This window comes from Caretta caretta, chromosome 4 (assembly GCF_965140235.1).
Source record: "Caretta caretta isolate rCarCar2 chromosome 4, rCarCar1.hap1, whole genome shotgun sequence".
NCBI classification, from domain to species: domain Eukaryota; kingdom Metazoa; phylum Chordata; order Testudines; family Cheloniidae; genus Caretta; species Caretta caretta.
Genome location: NC_134209.1, coordinates 148,803,123 through 148,821,470, shown reverse-complemented (window position 1 = coordinate 148,821,470; position 18,348 = coordinate 148,803,123). Strand labels below are relative to the sequence as shown.

At 54.3% G+C, this 18,348-nt stretch overlaps 1 protein-coding gene across 6 annotated transcripts; it reads right to left on the bottom strand.

Moving 5' to 3' along the window:
- Window positions 1-8: 8 nt before the first annotated feature.
- Window positions 9-18,315, bottom strand: PRADC1 (protease associated domain containing 1). 6 transcript variants are annotated; one of them, XM_075128151.1, is made up of 7 exons: window positions 16,869-17,000; window positions 15,570-15,833; window positions 13,824-13,951; window positions 12,230-12,330; window positions 9,689-9,798; window positions 7,111-7,278; window positions 4,092-6,340 (listed from the first exon to the last, which is right to left on the bottom strand). In XM_075128151.1, exons 3-7 carry the CDS (start codon window positions 13,876-13,878, stop codon window positions 6,220-6,222), a joined length of 555 nt encoding a protein of 184 aa, XP_074984252.1. In that variant the 5' UTR covers window positions 13,879-13,951; window positions 15,570-15,833; window positions 16,869-17,000; the 3' UTR covers window positions 4,092-6,219. The 6 variants fall into 6 exon arrangements, with proteins under 6 accessions (XP_048702378.2, XP_074984252.1, XP_048702374.2 ...); XM_048846421.2 differs by lacking the exons at window positions 4,092-6,340; window positions 13,824-13,951 and adding an exon at window positions 9-163; XM_048846417.2 differs by lacking the exons at window positions 13,824-13,951; window positions 16,869-17,000 and adding an exon at window positions 18,232-18,315.
- Window positions 18,316-18,348: the final 33 nt, after the last annotated feature.

Here is an 18,348-nt window from a genome sequence, read left to right as displayed (position 1 = left end):
GTGCTAATGCCCGTGATGATAGAACTGCAGTGAATGAAGGGAGTACGCTGGTATGGAGTAGACCGACTGTTAAACCATGGCCTACAATGGCTCCGGAACATTGCTTGAGCAAAGCAGTCTTCCAAAAACCCACATGGTGCAAGGATCTCAAACAAGGTCCCACCTGTAGAAGAAAAATGTTACATTTGAGAGCAAGGAACTGTGGTTGAACAAAGACCTGCTAACCAAAGTGATCAGGCTAGATGTGAATTACAGTGACAACACTATCCAGATGAAAATGATATTGCAGGAAAGCCCTATCTGTGACGAATGAGGTGTTTAAAAAAACCAAAACGTAAAACGGGAGATTTAACAACCCCCCCCCCACCCCCAAGCCTTGTCTCCATTTACGCGGCTTCCTTTTTGCAGGCCAGCTTGAGCGGTGTCACTATATTGGTCAGTTTCACTTCTTGGTTCTCATGCCCGGGCACAATTCCCTTGTGTGTGGATTTCCTGTGCAATGCTTCAGCTCTAAATAATCCCTCCTCTTTCGAATGTATACACCCTGCCTGCCGGTGTCCTGAAGAACCAGAGCACTGCGGCTAGCCCTGCCTTGGATATTTTGTTGGCCAACCTTGAGTTTTAAAGTTGCCAACATCCATCTCCCTCCGATGGTAGCTTTCCGCCTAAGGCTTTAAGTTAACGCGTTTCAGTTCAGAGAGAGTTGGGAAGCAGGCCCACCTCCTCTTACTGTTGTGCTTGTAACCAACAGCCCGACGTTCCTTTTGGGACGGGGCGAGTGGCAGTCTTGTTTCAGGAGAGGTAGGCAAAGCCATTTGATCGGTATATTCTCACGTAAGCAGAGATCGGTGCGTGCTACAAACTGTGGATCCAGATTCCCAAACAGCCTGAATACCGAGCCTGGGGTTGGGTTGGGTCCACTTGCAAAACGGGGAGTATTTGGCGCGGGAGGTTTTGGTGCTTCGCTGGATGAGCCCCAGCAAACCGCCGTAGCGTGGGGTGCAAAGCGGCTCTGTTTAACAGTAGTTGCCTTTTGATGGAAGCTGCCACTAATCTTTTTGAAACAGAAAAGCGGGTGGGCCAGGCTGGGCTGCCCTTGCTGAGGTCATCTGCAATCTGCGCCCAGCTCCGCAGCTCAGCCACCTGGCTTTTATTTTCTCCATTGTTCGATTCACGGCAAAGCAGAATTCTAGTGCCATTCCGGTCTCCTACACCTCACCCTACCTTGTCACATCCACGCTCTGCATAGCTTCCCTGCGGTCACAAACGGCCTTGGGTAAATGAGCCTCATCAGCCCCCCTCCTCGCAGGTTCCTGGTTCAGGGCTTGGGACGTCCTCCCCCGTGGACTGTAGCCAGACATGTCTCCAGAGTAGGGTTGCCAACCGTCTAATCACACAAACCCACAGCCTTGCCCTGCCCCTGCCCTGAGGCCCGGCCCCGCTCACTCCATCCCCCCTCCCTCCGTTGCTCACTCTCCCTCACTCTCATTCACCGGGCTGAGGCAGGGGGTTGGGATGAAGGAGGGGGTGAGGGCTCCGGCAGGGGTGTGTGTGGACTCTGGGGTGGGGCCAGAAATGAGGGGTTCAAGGTGTGGGAGCGGGCTCTGTGCTGGGGCAGGAGGTTGGGCTGTGGGAATGGGTGAGGGGTGCAGGCTTTGGGAGGGAATTTGGATGCAGAAGGGGGCTCCAGGCAGGGGGTTGAGGTGCAGGAGGGGTGCGGGCTCTGGGAGGGAGTTTGGATGCAGGAGGAGGCTCAGGGCTGAGGCAGGGAGTTTGGGTACAGGAGGGGGCTCAGGATTGGGGAAGGGGGTTGGGGTACAGGATGCAAGCTCTGGGGGGGAGTTTGGATAAAGGAGGGGGCTCAGGGCTGAGGCAGGGGGTTGGAGTGCAGGAGGGGGTGTGGGCTCTGGGAGGGAGTTTGGGTACAGGAGGGGGCTCACGGCTGGGGCAGGGGTGCAGGCTCTGGGAGGGAGTTTGGATGCAGGAGGGGGCTCAGGGCTGGGGCAGGGGTTTGGGGTGCAGGAGGGAGTGAGGGCTCCGGCTGCTTCCAGTTAGCAGCACAGTAGAGCTAAGGCAGACTCCTTGCCTGCCCCGGCCCTGCGCTGCGGCTGGTACGTCCCTGTGGCGGGCAGGAGGTGCTGCATTGCCCCCGCCTGCAGGCACCACCCCCACAGTTCCCATTGGCTGCCATTCCCAGTCAATGGGAGCTTTGGGGGTGGGGGCGGTGCATGGAGACTCCCTGCCCCTCCCGCCCCCCAGGACCGCAGGGACGTGCTGGCCGCTTCCAGGAGTGGCGCGGGGCCAGGGCAGGCAAGGAGCCTGCCTTGGCCCTGCTGTGCTGCCGGACTTTTAGTGGCCTGAAATCTCCCAGTTTGGTTTTAGTAGCCTCCAGGAGATAGAGCCCGATTCCAGGAGACCCCCAGCGAAACTGGGACAGTTGGCAACCCTACCCCATAGAGAGGGGCTACTGCACACCCCACCTTCTATAATCACTGTGTTCACACTGATGCAGGTGTGGTGAGACTGAAGTCAGTAGAGCTTTTCAATCAGTTGATATGGTGTCTGTCTGTACATAATGCATGATAAGAGAGAGCTGGTATCCACCTGAATGAAAATAAATCAAACCACGATAACCACCGCTGATTTGGACTCTGCAAGCTTCCCACAGCATTTGAACTTTGTGGAACTGTTTCTTCTGTCCGTTTCAGTCTGTCCTTTTGGTGGTAAGATCTAGGGGAACTTGCGAAGCCGAGATGGGCACATCCTCCCTCTCCAACGATATCAGCCCATAAAGCGCTGCACCTGGTCCTTGTCACCCGTCCCACTGCCATCCCTGTGGCGTCGTGCCCTTCGGTGACCTCAATAAAATGATAGTGGTAAGACTGGGGCTGGGCCTGTTTCTTTGAATTAAACATAGATGGTGATCACTTGTTCTCCACGTTTGCGAGTGGTTTGGTAAATACGGTCAGAGGCTTTAAAAACTCTTAAATTTCATAGTTTTAGATTTTAAAATCTGAAATGTCACAGTGTCGGAACCGTGGGGGTCCTGATCCAAAAGGGAAGGGTCGCAAGGCTATTATAGGGGAGCCGTGGTATTGCCATCCTTAGTTCTGCGCTGGTGCGAATGGCAGTGCTGCCTTCAGAGCTGGCCACCCAGCCAGCAGCTGCCCAGCTCTAAAGGCAACCTAGGAGTAAGGGTGGCAATACAGCGACCCCCCCTACCATAGCCAGATTTCACGGTCTGTGATGCGTTTTTCACGGCATGAATTTGTTAGGGCCCTCGTGATGCTAGGGCAGGAAGTAATCAGCTTTATCTGCAGCAGGGGTGATTTAGGTAAGAACAGGTTAGAGAGACACCTGTCAGGGATGGTCTAGTTTAAAGCAAGCCCAGGCTAGTAGTGACTGGAAGTTGCCATCTGATGGTTGGTGGGCTTTGTGAAAGCAATTGATTATCTTATTCCAGTTCCAAGTGGCCAGCTGACCACATCAGGGTTCTTACCCGCAGCTGTGGAACAGACACGTCCTCCCCTTATCCCAGAGTCGGCCCTTCCAGGAGAGGGGTGGGGCTGAGTGCTGGGTGAAGGACACACTACTGCCGCTGTGACCCAGCCCTGCCTGGCCTTCGTTCCTGCCAGTCCAGCCCTGACATTACACCCTGTTGGTGGAAAATTGCACACAACTCTGTGACTCTCGTGGTGAAGGGTGTGCGAAAGCAAATCAATGTGCTAACAGCAAAGAGACAGTAAACTTAGACATACCCGTGGCTCGTTCACCTTCTCTGTCAGCACCTAAAGCCTCAACGCTGGGGCGAGCAGGGCAGGGAGGACGGTTGTTCTCCTTACCTTTTGGTCCTCTGGGCTCGGAGCAAAGCCGCCCCTGGAACAGGCACTGACCCTACAAATGCAGCACTCCCCATAAGAAATACATCTCAGCAGCAGCCATTCCTTCCCCAGCCCTGTCGAGCAAATCTGGAACGACCTAAGCACGGAGCCTTGCGTTGTCACAGCTCCAAACGTGCCTCAATTGATGTTATTTTGCCCAGTTATAAATCTCTATACACCCACTCATGGGAGGTCAAGAAATCAGACGGCTGAGAGCTTCAGGCTTTATTAGAGAGATTAAAGAAGAGGTTCATGTTACAAATGAATATAGCCCCGACAGCATGAAGGCAAACGCCAGCTGGCAGCTGTGGTGTCAGACAGGTCCTGGGAGCTGGAGGTGGCATGATCTAGTGGGATCTGCCTGCCCAGCGCCGGCAGCAGCATGGAAGGAACAAGTTAGCAGGGAGTGGGGCTGCAGTTCACACGCTCCCTGCCTGGGTGACAGCGATGGAGGAACTGAAAGCTGCAGCCAAGCTGAACCAGGCCAAGACCCACGCAGCCCTAGTGCCATTCAGCCACCTTCAGCTAACAGGAGTGCAGGGCAAGCAGCACTGGGCCTGAGTGTGTCCTGGGTCAGTGGAACCTGCTGTCTGATGGGGACTTTCCCAGTGCATCAACCCTGGAACATGCCAGTGATCTGGGCTCCCTCTGCTGCAACAGCCTCTGGGCTACAGGATCTTGCAGAAGGCTGGGCTTCAAATCATGTGGCCACAAATGAATCCTGACTGCAGCATTCAAGAGACGATGACAAGGCTCCGATCCATGGGAGTGTCACATGTACACTGGGTTCCAGGGCCGGGGGGGGGAGAGTTAAGGCTGCCCCATCTCCCTCCTCCATTCCCAAGGGCCTCCACCATCCTCCCCGTTGCTAATTATAACTCCTTCCTTCTCCTCATCCCCAGCAGCCCACATCCTCCCCAACCCACTCCAAACAGCCTCCATGCACTGAGCTCTCTGCTCATTCCTCTTTGCTCCCTTCCCCCCTTGCTGGCCTCATGTCTGAGGCAGAGCTAGCTGGGGGAAGGCATAGGGGGTCCAGCCAGGGGCAAAGCCAAACTGGTCTAGATTGGTCCTACACCCAGCACTGCCCCCGCATCAGCCAGGCAGCCTTGGGGCTCCCTGACCCCGCGCCCTCTAGCGTACGGCCCCAAGCCCCTAGAACCTGGCCAAGCCTTAACTCAGAACAGCCGCGTGTTAAAGCTTCCCAAGGGTCAGAAGCAGAGCTGGGCCTGAGCTGAGACCCTGGCTCGGAACAACCTCAGCATTAGGGGCGTAAAAGGGGTCAAGATCTGAACCCAGCTGGGAACTTTACGACCCTCCTGCCCTGGCCAGCCCCACCCTGCTCTGGCCCGCCACAAAACATTCCAAATCCAGGGCTAGCTTCGCCCACCTCGCATTAAACCGCTGCGCTCCTGCCTCCACTGGGAATCATGGTCCAAGGGCCAGATCCAAAGACTTGGGACCTGACTGAAGTGAAGGGAACAGGATCAGGCCCTTGAACAGTAGAAGGTATTAGAGGCTCCCGTCACCTTGCAGTTGCCAGGGAACGTGTCAGGCTCGTGCACTGGTGAAGCCAGTGGGGTTGTGCTGGCTTAGGCTAGAGGTGAATCTGGCCCATGCAGTTGATTTGGACCTTTACGTTCCTGTAGCCGCTTGTGGTTATGGGCTGTCTCCAGCCCAGCCTCAGGCTCCAGCAGCCTCGTTCCCTTTGGCGTGACGGAGTCCGAGCCCAGATCCTCCCAGAGATTTAGGTGCCTAACTCCCATTGATTTCAATGGGAGGGATCTCTCTCTTCTGAGCCCCATCTCTGAAAGACAAACCCACACAGAGCCACTTCCTCTCTCCTCCAGGCACCCTCGTCTTGCCTGAGTTTACACTTCTGGCTCCACTCAGCAACAAAATATAAACCTCTGGCCAACCTGGTGGGTCCTGTTAGCCCAGGATGATCCCCTGTGCATTGCTCTTTCCCCTCTTTACGCTTTATCCACACGTTACCATTTTGCTTGAGATTGGCCGTGCACACCTGACATTGTTTGCAATGCAATGCTATCTGACAGCTCCTCAAAATGCTTCTCTAGCACGCTCTGGCCTCTCGGACTCTGGGGCGTCTGCCTCCCTGCCCGGAAATAGTTACTAAGGAAGTCATCCGGCAGTGACGGTGAATGATATGATGATGTCGGAGTTTAGCTGGCTACCAGCTGCAACACAATAATTCCAGTGGGAATCACCCAGTGAGTTTGGATTGTGGAGTTTTGGGGCAGGCAGGGGCTGTTCTTCAAGGCCAATCCCTTCAACAAATCCATCCAGAAGGCTCCAAGACCTTCCCTTTCTCTGCCCACTACCAGAAGGTCCATGGAGGCTGCATCGTTTCATAGGCTGGGATGCTGGTAACGTTGACGGGGATGGAGATGATGGCCCAAGGGAGTCCGTGCTGTTCCAAGGAGCGTCGGATCATGTACCTAGACACACACACACACGCATCTTGATGGAGTGAATCAGGAAAGAGGTGCTTAGTCCTTAGACGCGCTCTGGAGCCAACCCAAGAGTGCAAGGTCAAGACCAACTCAACCCCACAGAACAAATACAACTGACTCCACTAAGGGTCTCACTGACAGGGCCTGATTCTGGGAGGTGCTGAGCACCCTTAGCTCCCACTGATCTCGGAGGGAAGTGAAGTCACTTAGCCCTTCCCATGGGATACTCAGCACCTTGTAGAGTCTGGCCTTCAACAGGGGAAGCCGGAACTTTCTGACGGACGGCTGCCCTGGCAACTTGCCAGGAGAGTGAGCGCTGCACATAAGCTGCCTAAACAATTTCCATGCTTAAGAATCAAGCCAGGCAGCCAAGTGTGATTGCAGATGCCTCGTTTGCTGGATGAACAGGGATGGCTGAGTGGAGGGCCACGGTGGCTCATCAGCACTGGGCCAGCCCTGCAGAGTCACAGGCTATGGCCTGCAGTTTATGATCTCTGCTGTAAGTGCTAGCTTTATCATTTATTCTACGTTAACATGCTGCCGATAAAGAGAGCACTTCCCTCTCCATGGCTGGCCAGAGCCCATGTACATTAAAGATCGGGAGAACATCTGAGGTGCCGGAAACAAAGGTGCCAGTGCGATCCTTCATTTCATCCACACAACCAGACTGACTTCAATGGGGCTGCATGGGTACAACGGGGCGGCACAATCTGTGAAGATACAGGTGTGTGCGCATGTTGGGGAAAGGCACCTACCCATCCCTGCCCAGGAGGAAGAGAGCAGGAATGTCCGCCGTCAGCCTTGTGCTGTCCTGGATCATTTCGACGTAGAAGCTGTCGTTGTCGTACGCGTTATCGGCAATAATCACTGCCCTCCCGCCGTGCTCCTGGACGACGCGCGTCTTCGACAAGAAGGAACAACCCCTGCGGCAGAACATAACACTGTGTCTCAGAGACCCGCTCGGCCAGCTGTCTGCACAGCGCAATGCCTATGTCTCCCTCTTCAAAGACATCACCCCTTCCCAGCTGACGCGCTTCATGTGCTTCATACAATCGCCACCCGCAGAAGTGAAGGATGAAAAGGGCCACACTTATGTCTGAGTGGGGGAATAGGAAGCGAATGGCCCATTTTAACCATAGGATTTTTATTGTTCATAATAATAATAGGCACTTCTCTATCTTTGCTTCACCAACATTATCCCGACACCCTGGAAACATCAGTGAGGGAGCAGGTGAGAAAACTGAGGCAGAGCAGTGCAGTGATTTGCCCCAGGATGCAGAAGGAATCTGTGTCAGAGCTGGGTTTAGGATTCTGCAGCACCTGGCTCCCAGGCCTGTGCTCGGACCGGGCCTCATTAATATTACTGTCTGAGCAAATGTAATAATTAACCATTGGAACAACTTACCAAGGGTCACGGTGGATTCACCGTCACTGGCTGGTTTTAAATCGAATTCGTCTAAAAGCTCTGCCCTAGGAATTCGTGTGGGGCAGGTCTCTGGCCTGTGTTACGCAGAGGGACAGACTACAGTCCCTTCTGCACTTGGGATCTATGAAAGCATCTCCCCTAATTCTCTTCTTTTACTTTCTCGGTCTTCAGTGCACCTCAGCTACACTCTCCAGTGCTTGTAGGGTAACACTCCACCGCAAGAGCAAGTGAGCGACTCTGCTGGCTTGTATTGGCCCCCTTCACTCAGCACCAGCTGTGATCGCCGGCCTGTCTGGGACGTTGTCGTAACACTGACACTTGCCCGGCAATCCTCCACTGGCACAGCCCTGCTGGCTTCTGCTTGGGAGCGCAGACTCCTTTGCTAACAGTGCCTGGGAGATAGCTGCTTGCTGACCGGCCGGCAGGGAGCAGGTGGTCTCACTCCCACGGAGCAGGTGCTCTTGTCGCAAAAACCGCTGATCCAGCATAATCAGTGCCCTTGCACAGTCCACCTACACACAATCGGAGGTGTGACTGCAGCACGCGTGGGCATGCCGAGCTGGCTTCGAGTGAGCTAACCAGCTAGAAACAGCAGACATGCCGCAGCAGCTGCTGCTAGCTGCCTGGCTGCAGTGTGGACAGACCCCCAAAGTCTCAGCAGCAAGGCCAAGACCGAATGGGTCCTTCCCTTCTCTGCTTGGGAATGCATCCCTGCAACTCGGAACTGGGGCGGTGGTGGGCAGGGTAGAGCTGGCTGGCCCTGGCAGTGCCCACACTGTACCTGTTCTGTGGTTATTAGCCAGGAGGCTTCAGCCTCCTCTAACCAAGCCCCAATCGCCAGGGGAAAGCTGGATGCTTTAGAAAAATGGTCTCAGTGAGTAGGGCCTCTCCAGGCTCCTGGCTGCTAGACCACATAGCTGCTCTCAGAATGCCGGAGCTAAGATTCTGCATGAGCAGAGAGGCCGCTGTGGGGCTGAATTCCCCCAGTGTGATGCCTTGCAGCACTGGGCCCACCGCGAGGAGGCAGGACCTTGGCAGCAGGGCCCGGGGAGGAGTGGAGTTGGGGGGCAGCATTGTTCCCTGCTCAGTTTCCTCGAGGAAATCCAGGAGGACATTAACAATTCCTGAAGCTACATTAGTCCCCTCAGCGTCTGCTATTGAGTAAGCGACAGCAGTCCCATGCCAGACGTCTCCAGCTCCGATTGAGCTGGGAGGTTTCTTTTTCAGCAGACCCACCCCCTCGTCTGTGGGGCTGGGAGGCTCACCTGGGCCCCTTCCACAGCCCCCTAAATGTCTCATGAGAAGGGGTGATGCCCCAAACACTGCCCAAGATGAACCTCAGAGCTGTCAGAGGATTCCCTGGGGAAGGGGTACATGACTGGCCTGTTTCCTTTATATTAAACAGCAGTAGCTGCCTTCCTTCCGGGACCTCTCTGTACAGACGTACGGCAGAGGGGAAAGCTGACGATGGAGTCAGTTTTGTCAGACTAGAAAGTAACAGGGGACGGGAGACTAATCACGTTTCAGGTTTTGTCTACAAGGAAAAAACGACCAGCGTACACAGCTCCCCAGGTGGACTCACCATCCCAGGAGAAGACTGTCCCCACGAGGAGCTTTACTGGCATAGCTACGTAGCAATAATGCCAGCAGTACAGTAATACCTCAGTAATATTCTCCAGGCAGAGGAGCCTCTGCTGTCAGAGGACTATGATAAAAATGAACAGGAGCCAAAATCTCCACGGGACCGTTCCCCAGGCAGATGCTCTGCGACGTGCCAGATTTCATTCGCCCGATCTCGTTGGTGGAAAAAAACCAACCCGCCCACGCCCTGCACGCCACTGTTCTAGAATCACACTATAAATAGCTCCCCCCCTCCATCGGTAAAACAGATCTGTCATCAAACCTACCCACGCTCCACCAGGGCGATCTGATCTTGGATGAAGACTCCATTGTTTAGCTCCCCGCATGCCTCCGGAGGGTCTGCCGGGACCAGGTGTATCTGCTCATATCTTGTGTTCTTGGAGAGGAAAGGAAAGAAGCAGACTGGGAGTAAGGGCAGGGGGCAACACTTGGGGCAGGGGGAGCGGCTAGGTTTGCTAACTTAGATCTATTCTGGGGTCTGCAGCAACAGGCTCTCTTTGTTCTGGTTAAGGCCAGCTTCACACAACAGTTCTCACCCTCGTGCCCCTAACTAAACCGAAGAAAACTACAAAGACAGTCAGATCTAGCCTTGTTATTGCTAGACTCCTATATACTTTGCAGGTCTATAGCACCTAAGGGTCTAATATTAAACCCTGCAAAACCTGATGGAGCTATCAGAGGAGTTTGAGTACAATGTATTAGCTAGTACTTCCTCTTCCTTGCCATAGCACCTTTCTGCCAACTATTCCTCAACCCCCACAACCATGGCAGGTAGGCAATGCTTATTACCCTCATTTTACAGATGGGGAAACTGAGGCACAGAGCAGTTCCATCACACGCCCAGAGACACACAGTGAGTCCGTGGCAGAGCAGGGAATAGTACTTAGATCTCTAGACTTGCAGTTCTGGGCTCTAAGCCCTGGATGGCACTCCCTCTCCTTGCTGCGTGTGGTTCAGCTCCAGTGTGGGAGGCTCACAGTTTCATTAGTCCTGTGGGAGACCATGCAGGGAATTACAGGGAGGTCCTGTCTAAGGCAGCTCCTTCCTGCAGTTGTTCTTAGGGATCCAGGATTGGACGTGAGTGTCTCACTGTGAACTCATGTTCACGGTGTACGTGTCCATAACCAGATAATGTAGCTCCCTGTCTTTGATCTCCCTGGCCTGTGAGGGCTGTCCCAGATGCTGTGCATGGTAGAGAAATGCCTCTTGCTGGATTTGCCCAGCCTGCAGCTTCAGGCAGGTCTGTTCACGTGTTTCTTACTGAACTCATCCCCCCTCGCCTCCTTTTTTTATTACAGGGCCAAGGTCCCGTTTGTGCAGGTCACTGAATCACAGTTTGCAGAGTGGACAGGCACTGCTGGCTTGTCAGTCCATCGGAGTTGTGTACAGTATGGCCCCTCAGAGGCTGCTTGGGTCACTCTGCCAGCTGCCCATCCTTGCTCTATGCTGGCTTACTTTCTTTTGGACCTGATTCTCCATGGCCCTGTGCAAAGCGGCGACAAGATGAGCACGGCAGCATCTCACACGCTTGGCACCACACTAGGTGCAGGGCAATGGTGAATGAGGCCCTCGGCCTTATCTCAGCCGAATCCCACAAGAGGCATTCTCTACCATGCCACGCTGGACGCCCTGCTGATGGTGGAGAAATGGCAACATACGGCAGAATCCCTTTGTTCTAGTATAAAGAGAATCTAAGGTCCAGATCTTCAAAAGTAATTATGCTCCTAATGCTCATTGATTTAAATGGAAGTTAGGAGCCTAAATAGCTTTCAGGATCTGGCCCTAGAAGCTCAGAGGTAGGGTCTAAACACAGGACTTGGAGCTAGAAACTTGTGATCTCATGGACTGAGCATCGGCCTAGGAGCCACGAACTCTTGAAATTAAAGCCTGCCTCTAACACTGTCCTGCTGTGTGGTCTTCGGCAAATCACTTAAGTCGTCTGCCTCAGTTTCCCCAGTCTGTAAAATGGGGATTAAAAATATCTACCTACCTTGCAGTGGTGTTGTGATGGTTATACAGTTAACATTTGCAAGACACTTTGAGGCTAAAATGTGTTACTACTAACTAGTACATAGGTAGCACTGGTAATTGCTTGTTGGAGATTTGTAATAGGTCATCTGCATCTATGAGGGATTTCAGAAATGCAAATTGCTTGCACAGATGTCTCTGCAGTTAGTATAACAACAATTTATAATTCTGGCACTTAGCCAATCAGTTACGGGCCAGGCATCTCACACAAGATTAGGCAGACAGGGAGAGCAGCTCACACAGCATAGCACTGATACCCTCCCAAATCTCTCCCAGGCAAAATCACACAGAGACTGAACTGCACAAGGCTGGATAGATTCCTGGCCACCCACACCCCAATCTATCTCGCAGAAATAACTTCTTAAGCAGTTCCAGCATTTTTCTTACACATGGATCTGCTTTTCGGACCATGTTAACATAGGAACTCATTTGTTTTGCATGTCCCAGATTGAGCAGGAACTGCAGTGTTCCCAAGGGAAGGTAAGTGGATCACAGAGATTTTGGAGTAGCTTCGTCAGAATTCCTTGGCAAATTCCAAAGTTCAATCTGCACACTTCGGGCCAGACTCGGAGCTCTCTTACAGGAGTGTAAATCAGAGCAACCCCACCAGTTTCAATACTTGACACTGATGTAACTGAACTCGGAATCTGGCCCGCTGTTTCTAAGGGGCAACAAATGTAAGAAATGACCACATGAAGATCAGGTTTCAAATCCACTAGTTGCTGTTGAGAAAAATCTAGAAATGAAAGGTCTAATACATATCTGATCCTCATACTTACAAACACGCCTCCAAAATCTTTGGCCGGAGTAGCAGTGAAGATGTAGCGGATATCTCTGGGACTCAGCACTTGGAAATATAAATATTCATGGATGCGTAACCCTGCGTATTTAAAAAGACAAAAAATAGACAAGGGGGGAAAATGGAAAAGCTCTTGGGAAATTCCTTGGTGATATTTAAAACTAAATTCACAATCACGCTGCTGTGAAAATAGCTCTTCTCAATGGGGGTGAGAGAAGCAACAGGTTATATAACATTTCATCTATACAGCACCTTTCATCTAATAGCGGCTGGATATACAAGGCACAATTCACCTGCCACTCTGATGCAGCCAGTTCTGGTGTGCGTGTGTGCGGAGGGAGCTGTTCAACAGCGCACAGCAATGCTGCGTAACTGTTTAGAGCAGGAAGCCAAGCATATGGCATTCCACTGAAATCACAAGGGATGTTTCAGGGAGGCAGAATTGAAATGACTCCTGGTGTAATTTGGCCAGGACACCTGCACGTACACCCCAGTGCTTGTGAAAATACATCATGGGCCCTTTTTCCAACCCCTTCTCCATAATTTTCTTAAGCCACCTCAATGCCATACCCCAGCGAAGGCTGCCCCACAGAAGCTATGATTGCATTCAGAATCATGAAAAGATCTATTGATGCCACTCTCTGGAACAATGCTCGGTGCCAATTCTGCTCCTGCAAATGTCCCATGTGTATTACGTCGCCTCCAAACAAACAGGCTTTGTAACAGTACCCCTAATGAAAGGGTTGGGGAATGGCTACCTGGCCAGTCAGGAGAAAGTGCTCCCAATCCTGGCGCGATGAGGTCCCTTTTTCAGTGCCCAACACATGCCACCTGACAAAATGGTCCGCAAAACTCCAGCAGGCTTAACACGGCTGCGTTCCGGGCACAGCAGATGCGCAATGATCATTAGCTGAATCCCAAAGCGCTGCCGTAGAAGTGCTTTAATTAAGAGCTCCAAATGTCCTGCCTCCGCGACTAATTCTGGAGCCACTTATTTCCCACGGAAGCAATTAGGGACCCATTGACAAGCAGTGGGTGGAAAGCTTAATGCTGAATTTGCTATGGCACAGAAGCTGTCAGAGTTATGCTGGATCTCCTGAGAGCCTCTTAAAGGTGTGTCCTCTTTTTCTCTGCTCCAACTGAGCCAGGGCAGGGGTGATGGTCTCCCACTGAGATGGCCCCTTCACCTGTAGTTTGAATCAGCACTTCCTGAAAGAGGCTTTGAAGACTCAGGATGGCTCTTTTACATCTTGGGAAGGGAGCGCTGGCTAGCAGTTACAGCAGGAGCATGGGCAGCGGGACACGTGGGTTCTGTTGCACTGACACCCTGTGTGATCCTGGGAGGCTCACTTAGACCAGCATTTTCACCGACATCCATTGACTTCTGGGTACCCCCAGTTTTTGCAGTTTGAGGCACCCTGGGCCTGATTTCCCAAGTTCCTTGAGCACCCACAGCTCCAGATGAAGTCAATGGAGCTGCTGGTGCTTAGCACCAGTGGACATCAGGACCCTGGAGGTGTGTCAAGTTGGGTGCCCAAAAATCACCAGTCACTTTTCAAACACACTGCCCTTACCCTTTCTCTGCCTCAGTTTCCCCTCCAATAGTAAATGGGAATAACACTTGACCATAGCACAAGGGAGTTGGGAGGCGCGGTTAATGCAGGTGAAGCATAGAATATGCTCTAGCAATCCAATTCACCATCTAAATTAAAAGGAGAGGACAGCTTTAGCCCACCACACCTGCGCTTGGTTGTGATCTCTTTGTGAGAGGCTGAAGTGAATGAAAAAAGACATTGACAAAAGCCCCAAAGGGTCAAACTGCTCTAGCAGCCCAGGAGACTGATCCACATGGATGCACTGATGCTAGCACTATGGAAAAACCCCTTCCGTTGCAACCACAGACACCTCTTGATGGTTGCAGTGTCACTTAGCGGGGAGGTGTCTAGCGGCTGGAGCAGGGGAGCCTGGGGATGTGGGTTCTATTCCTGGCTTTGCCACTAACTGGCTGCGAGTCCTCGGGCACGTCGCTTCATTGTTCTGTGCCTCAGTTTCCCCATCTGTACAATCTGGGAAATGATCCTTATTAACCTGCCTCTCAAGGGCACCATGAGGCTTAAAGCGCTCTGAGATCCTTGGATATAAAGTGCCTTGTCAGTGGGAGTTGTTAATTACTACAGTATTCAGAGGACGGGATGGGAGGGTACAAGGGTGAATGACAAATAAGGGCCTTATCCTGAGAGGTGCTGAGCACCCACAGCTCTTGCCTACATCAACAGGAGCGGTCAGTGTTCAGCACCTGTCCAGCTGGAGCCCTAACCCTCTGTACTGTTGAGAGCATTCTGACATCCTGCAGCAGCACTTCTGCTAACCTACCATGAACTAAGCAACACTAACCAAATCCCCCAGCCGCGGCCAGAAAATGAATTTGTGCGAGCAGCTTTGGACCCATCACAAGACTCCTCCACAGTGTGACATAAAAACAGGCTGCTAGCCCTTTGGAAAGCGCCTCCAAACTGAACAAAGGTCGTTTCTAGAATCCAGCGGAGCAACCGCCCCTCTGGGATCTTCTCCTTTGCTTTCTCAATTTTTTAACTGCTGTAGTCTCCCCTTATTTACCTGCTGGCTGCCCCTCAATCCTGCATTCCCTCCATCTTCCTTTCCAAATCTCTTTGCATGAGTTTTGGGGCTGATTAACGGTGCTCTAATGGACAAAACTCTTCCCTCTAGCACCCAAACAAAGGCAGCGGCAGTGCAAGATTCTCCCACCTCAGCTGTGACCTGCAGGGATCACATCTCAGGGCAAGAGGATGTTGCATTATATTTTTCTTTGGCTCGCTCACTGCTTTCAAAGCCAAGACACAGGGGAAAAAAATTAAAAGCACAAGGCATTCAGAAACCCTGGATCATGTGCCGAGAGATCCTCCTGAGCCGGATTGCCACTGCTTTGCAGAATATAGAAGTGAAAATGGGAATTTATAAATAGACTAAAAACCTGACAGGTTTGGCAGGTCTCCACGACAGCAAATAAAGCAGAGCGAGGAGAATACAAAGAATAATAATCACAAATTCACCCCAAAGGGAAGCACTCAAGAAGATTTTTTTAACCCCCTCCCCATGCCTTTATTTAAGGCCAACAGAGTATCTGAGCACAAGGCTAGCTGCTGCATCAGAGCACAAGACTTTGAACAGGCAGCTCAATGTGCATATTAAACGCTTTCTTGTCAGGTCAGCACAGTCCGGCTTTGCAAGCTTACTGGAAAAGGTGCCGACCCAATGCAAGCACTGGGGCACCCTCCAGCCCCCGAGTGGCCAGTACTCACCATCAACAAAAGGCCAGGCGCAGAGAGAGAGCACCAAACGCAACCAGCTGCCAGTGCCAAGTAGTGCAGCCATCTGCCAGTGCACCAACTTCCCCGCAGCTCCCAAATGCACCTCTAACTGTAGAAGTCTCAAACTGGCAAGAGAGCAGAGCTCGGCCTCTAGTTTCCACTCACTGGTGAGCTCAAGCAGCTGCTGATCTCATTGGTGAAGGTTTCAGTCAATCCACTGCTGGCTACAAGATGGTTGAAATTACCGACTGGTTCCTAGTAGAGAGGAAGCAAAAAAATAATTTAATCCCAGGCTCACAAATTCAGCCCCCACTGAAATTAGCAGGAGATTTTTCAGCAAGATCAGCAGCAAAATAACTGGAAGCAAATTCCTCCTTTTCCACCCACTCCGCTTCCTGAAAAGAAGAGTGAGTGTCTCATTGCATATTCCCAGGAGAGGGCTGTGGCTGCTTCACAGGCCTGGGTGTCAGGTGGGGTTTTACTTCAGCCTCTGCTATAGACAGGCTGTGTGACCTTGACCAAGGCATTGCACTGTGTGCCTCAGTTTCCCCCTCCGAGCCTAACCATTCAAAGAGGGGACTGCGAGTTTAATTCAATAAGGTTTGCTTACACCAGGGTGCCTTTACTTAAAATGTGTAGCCCCATTCCCTACAATAGAGCTGCTCCCAACAGTCATAAAGCTGCACAGGTACCTGCAGGACTGGGGGTAGACGCAATGTTTGTTGCTTTCACTCAATGAGGAGGGAAGGGAGGGCAAGGGTTGCAGTAAAAAGACCCTGGACGCTGGTTTTGTTTTTTACAATTGTGATTTTAATGAGGTGATCGCTATTGCTTCTCTTTCCGATTCTCTAGCCTGCTCTGCTCCCACTCGGCCCCTGACTCCTACCTGCCATCTCTGCACAGTATTTCACTAGCTTCACAACTACAGCAGCTGCCCCAGCCCGTCTCACTGCCTCAAACCCCACTCCCCCATTAATTTTGCTGTATGCACATTTGACATTTTTAAACCCTTCAAATCCCATCTAGGCTGAATTTGAGTCGCTGTCATGGTAACTGCACTGGTGTAAGCCCCGAATGAGGAAGTGCTACGCTGATGTAAAGCAGGCTCACACCAACACAGCTTAATCCAGTGGAAATTCCTCTAATGCAGACAGGGAATGGGTGCCCCTCTGCCCATGACCCTCCACCATCAGACCCTCTAGTCTGGCCCATTTCCCTCCCTCTCGCTGCACTCCAGGTCCCTGGGGAACCCATCTACCCGCTCCTTGTTCACCAGCACCATTCCCTCACCTTGGCCCAGGTATCACTGCTCCACCCCACAGCAATGGGTGCTGTATATGGACTTGGACAGCAGATATCGGACAAGTGAGCCCTACCAGTGCTCTCCCTGCCACCCGCCAGACAGCGAGCCCCACGAGTCCGCCCCCCGCCCGCCAGACAGCGAGCCCCACCAGTCCCGCCCCCCGCCCGCCAGTCAGCGAGCCCCACCAGTCCCGCCCCACAGCGAGCCCCGCCCGCCAGTCAGCGAGCCCCACCAGTCCCGCCCCCCGCCCGCCAGTCAGCGAGCCCCACCAGTCCCGCCCCACAGCGAGCCCCACCAGTCCCGCCCCACAGCGAGCCCCGCCCCCCGCCCGCCAGTCAGCGAGCCCCACCAGTCCCGCCCCACAGCGAGCCCCGCCCCCCGCCCGCCAGTCAGCGAGCCCCACCAGTCCCGCCCCACAGCGAGCCCCGCCCCCCGCCCGCCAGTCAGCGAGCCCCACCAGTCCCGCCCCACAGCGAGCCCCGCCCGCCAGTCAGCGAGCCCCACCAGTCCCGCCCCCCGCCCGCCAGTCAGCGAGCCCCACGAGTCCGCCCCCCGCCCGCCAGACAGCGAGCCCCACCAGTCCCGCCCCACAGCGAGCCCCGCCCGCCAGTCAGCGAGCCCCACCAGTCCCGCCCCCCGCCCGCCAGTCAGCGAGCCCCACCAGTCCCGCCCCACAGCGAGTCCCGCCCCCCGCCCGCCAGTCAGCGAGCCCCACCAGTCCCGCCCCCCGCCCGCCAGTCAGCGAGCCCCACCAGTCCCGCCCCCCGCCCGCCAGTCAGCGAGCCCCACCAGTCCCGCCCCACAGCGAGCCCCGCCCCCCGCCCGCCCGCCAGTCAGCGAGTCCCGCCGGTCCCGCCACCAACCCGCCCCACAGCGAGCCCCCCCAGTCCCGCCCCCCAGTCAGCGAGCCCCGCCGGTCCCGCCCCACAGCGAGCCCCGCCCCCCGCCCGCCAGTCAGCGAGCCCCACCAGTCCCGCCCCACAGCGAGCCCCGCCCGCCAGTCAGCGAGCCCCACCAGTCCCGCCCCCCGCCCGCCAGTCAGCGAGCCCCACCAGTCCCGCCCCACAGCGAGTCCCGCCCCCCGCCCGCCAGTCAGCGAGCCCCACCAGTCCCGCCCCCCGCCCGCCAGTCAGCGAGCCCCACCAGTCCCGCCCCCCGCCCGCCAGTCAGCGAGCCCCACCAGTCCCGCCCCACAGCGAGCCCCGCCCCCCGCCCGCCCGCCAGTCAGCGAGTCCCGCCGGTCCCGCCACCAACCCGCCCCACAGCGAGCCCCCCCAGTCCCGCCCCCCAGTCAGCGAGCCCCGCCGGTCCCGCCCGCCAGATACTGAGCCCCCCCAGTCCTCCTCCTACCAGATAACGAGCTATTCAATGACAACCCCCCACATCCACCCGCCCAGCCTTGCATCTCTATGGTCAGCTGAGGGAAGGAAGGGACACCGGCCGGGGCGAGCTGCTGGCTGCCAACCA

Excerpts from the sequence above, each read along its gene's own strand:
- PRADC1 (XM_048846417.2), bottom strand. The coding sequence starts at position 15,642 with ATGGCTGCACTACTTGGCACTGGCAGCTGGTTGCGTTTGGTGCTCTCT. Across the intron at positions 12,331-15,569 it reads CGCCTGGCCTTTTGTTGATG|GGTTACGCATCCATGAATAT; the intron begins GTGAGTACTGGC and ends TTAAATACGCAG. Across the intron at positions 6,341-7,110 it reads TTCCTCCTGGGCAGGGATGG|GTACATGATCCGACGCTCCT; the intron begins GTAGGTGCCTTT and ends GTGTGTGTCTAG.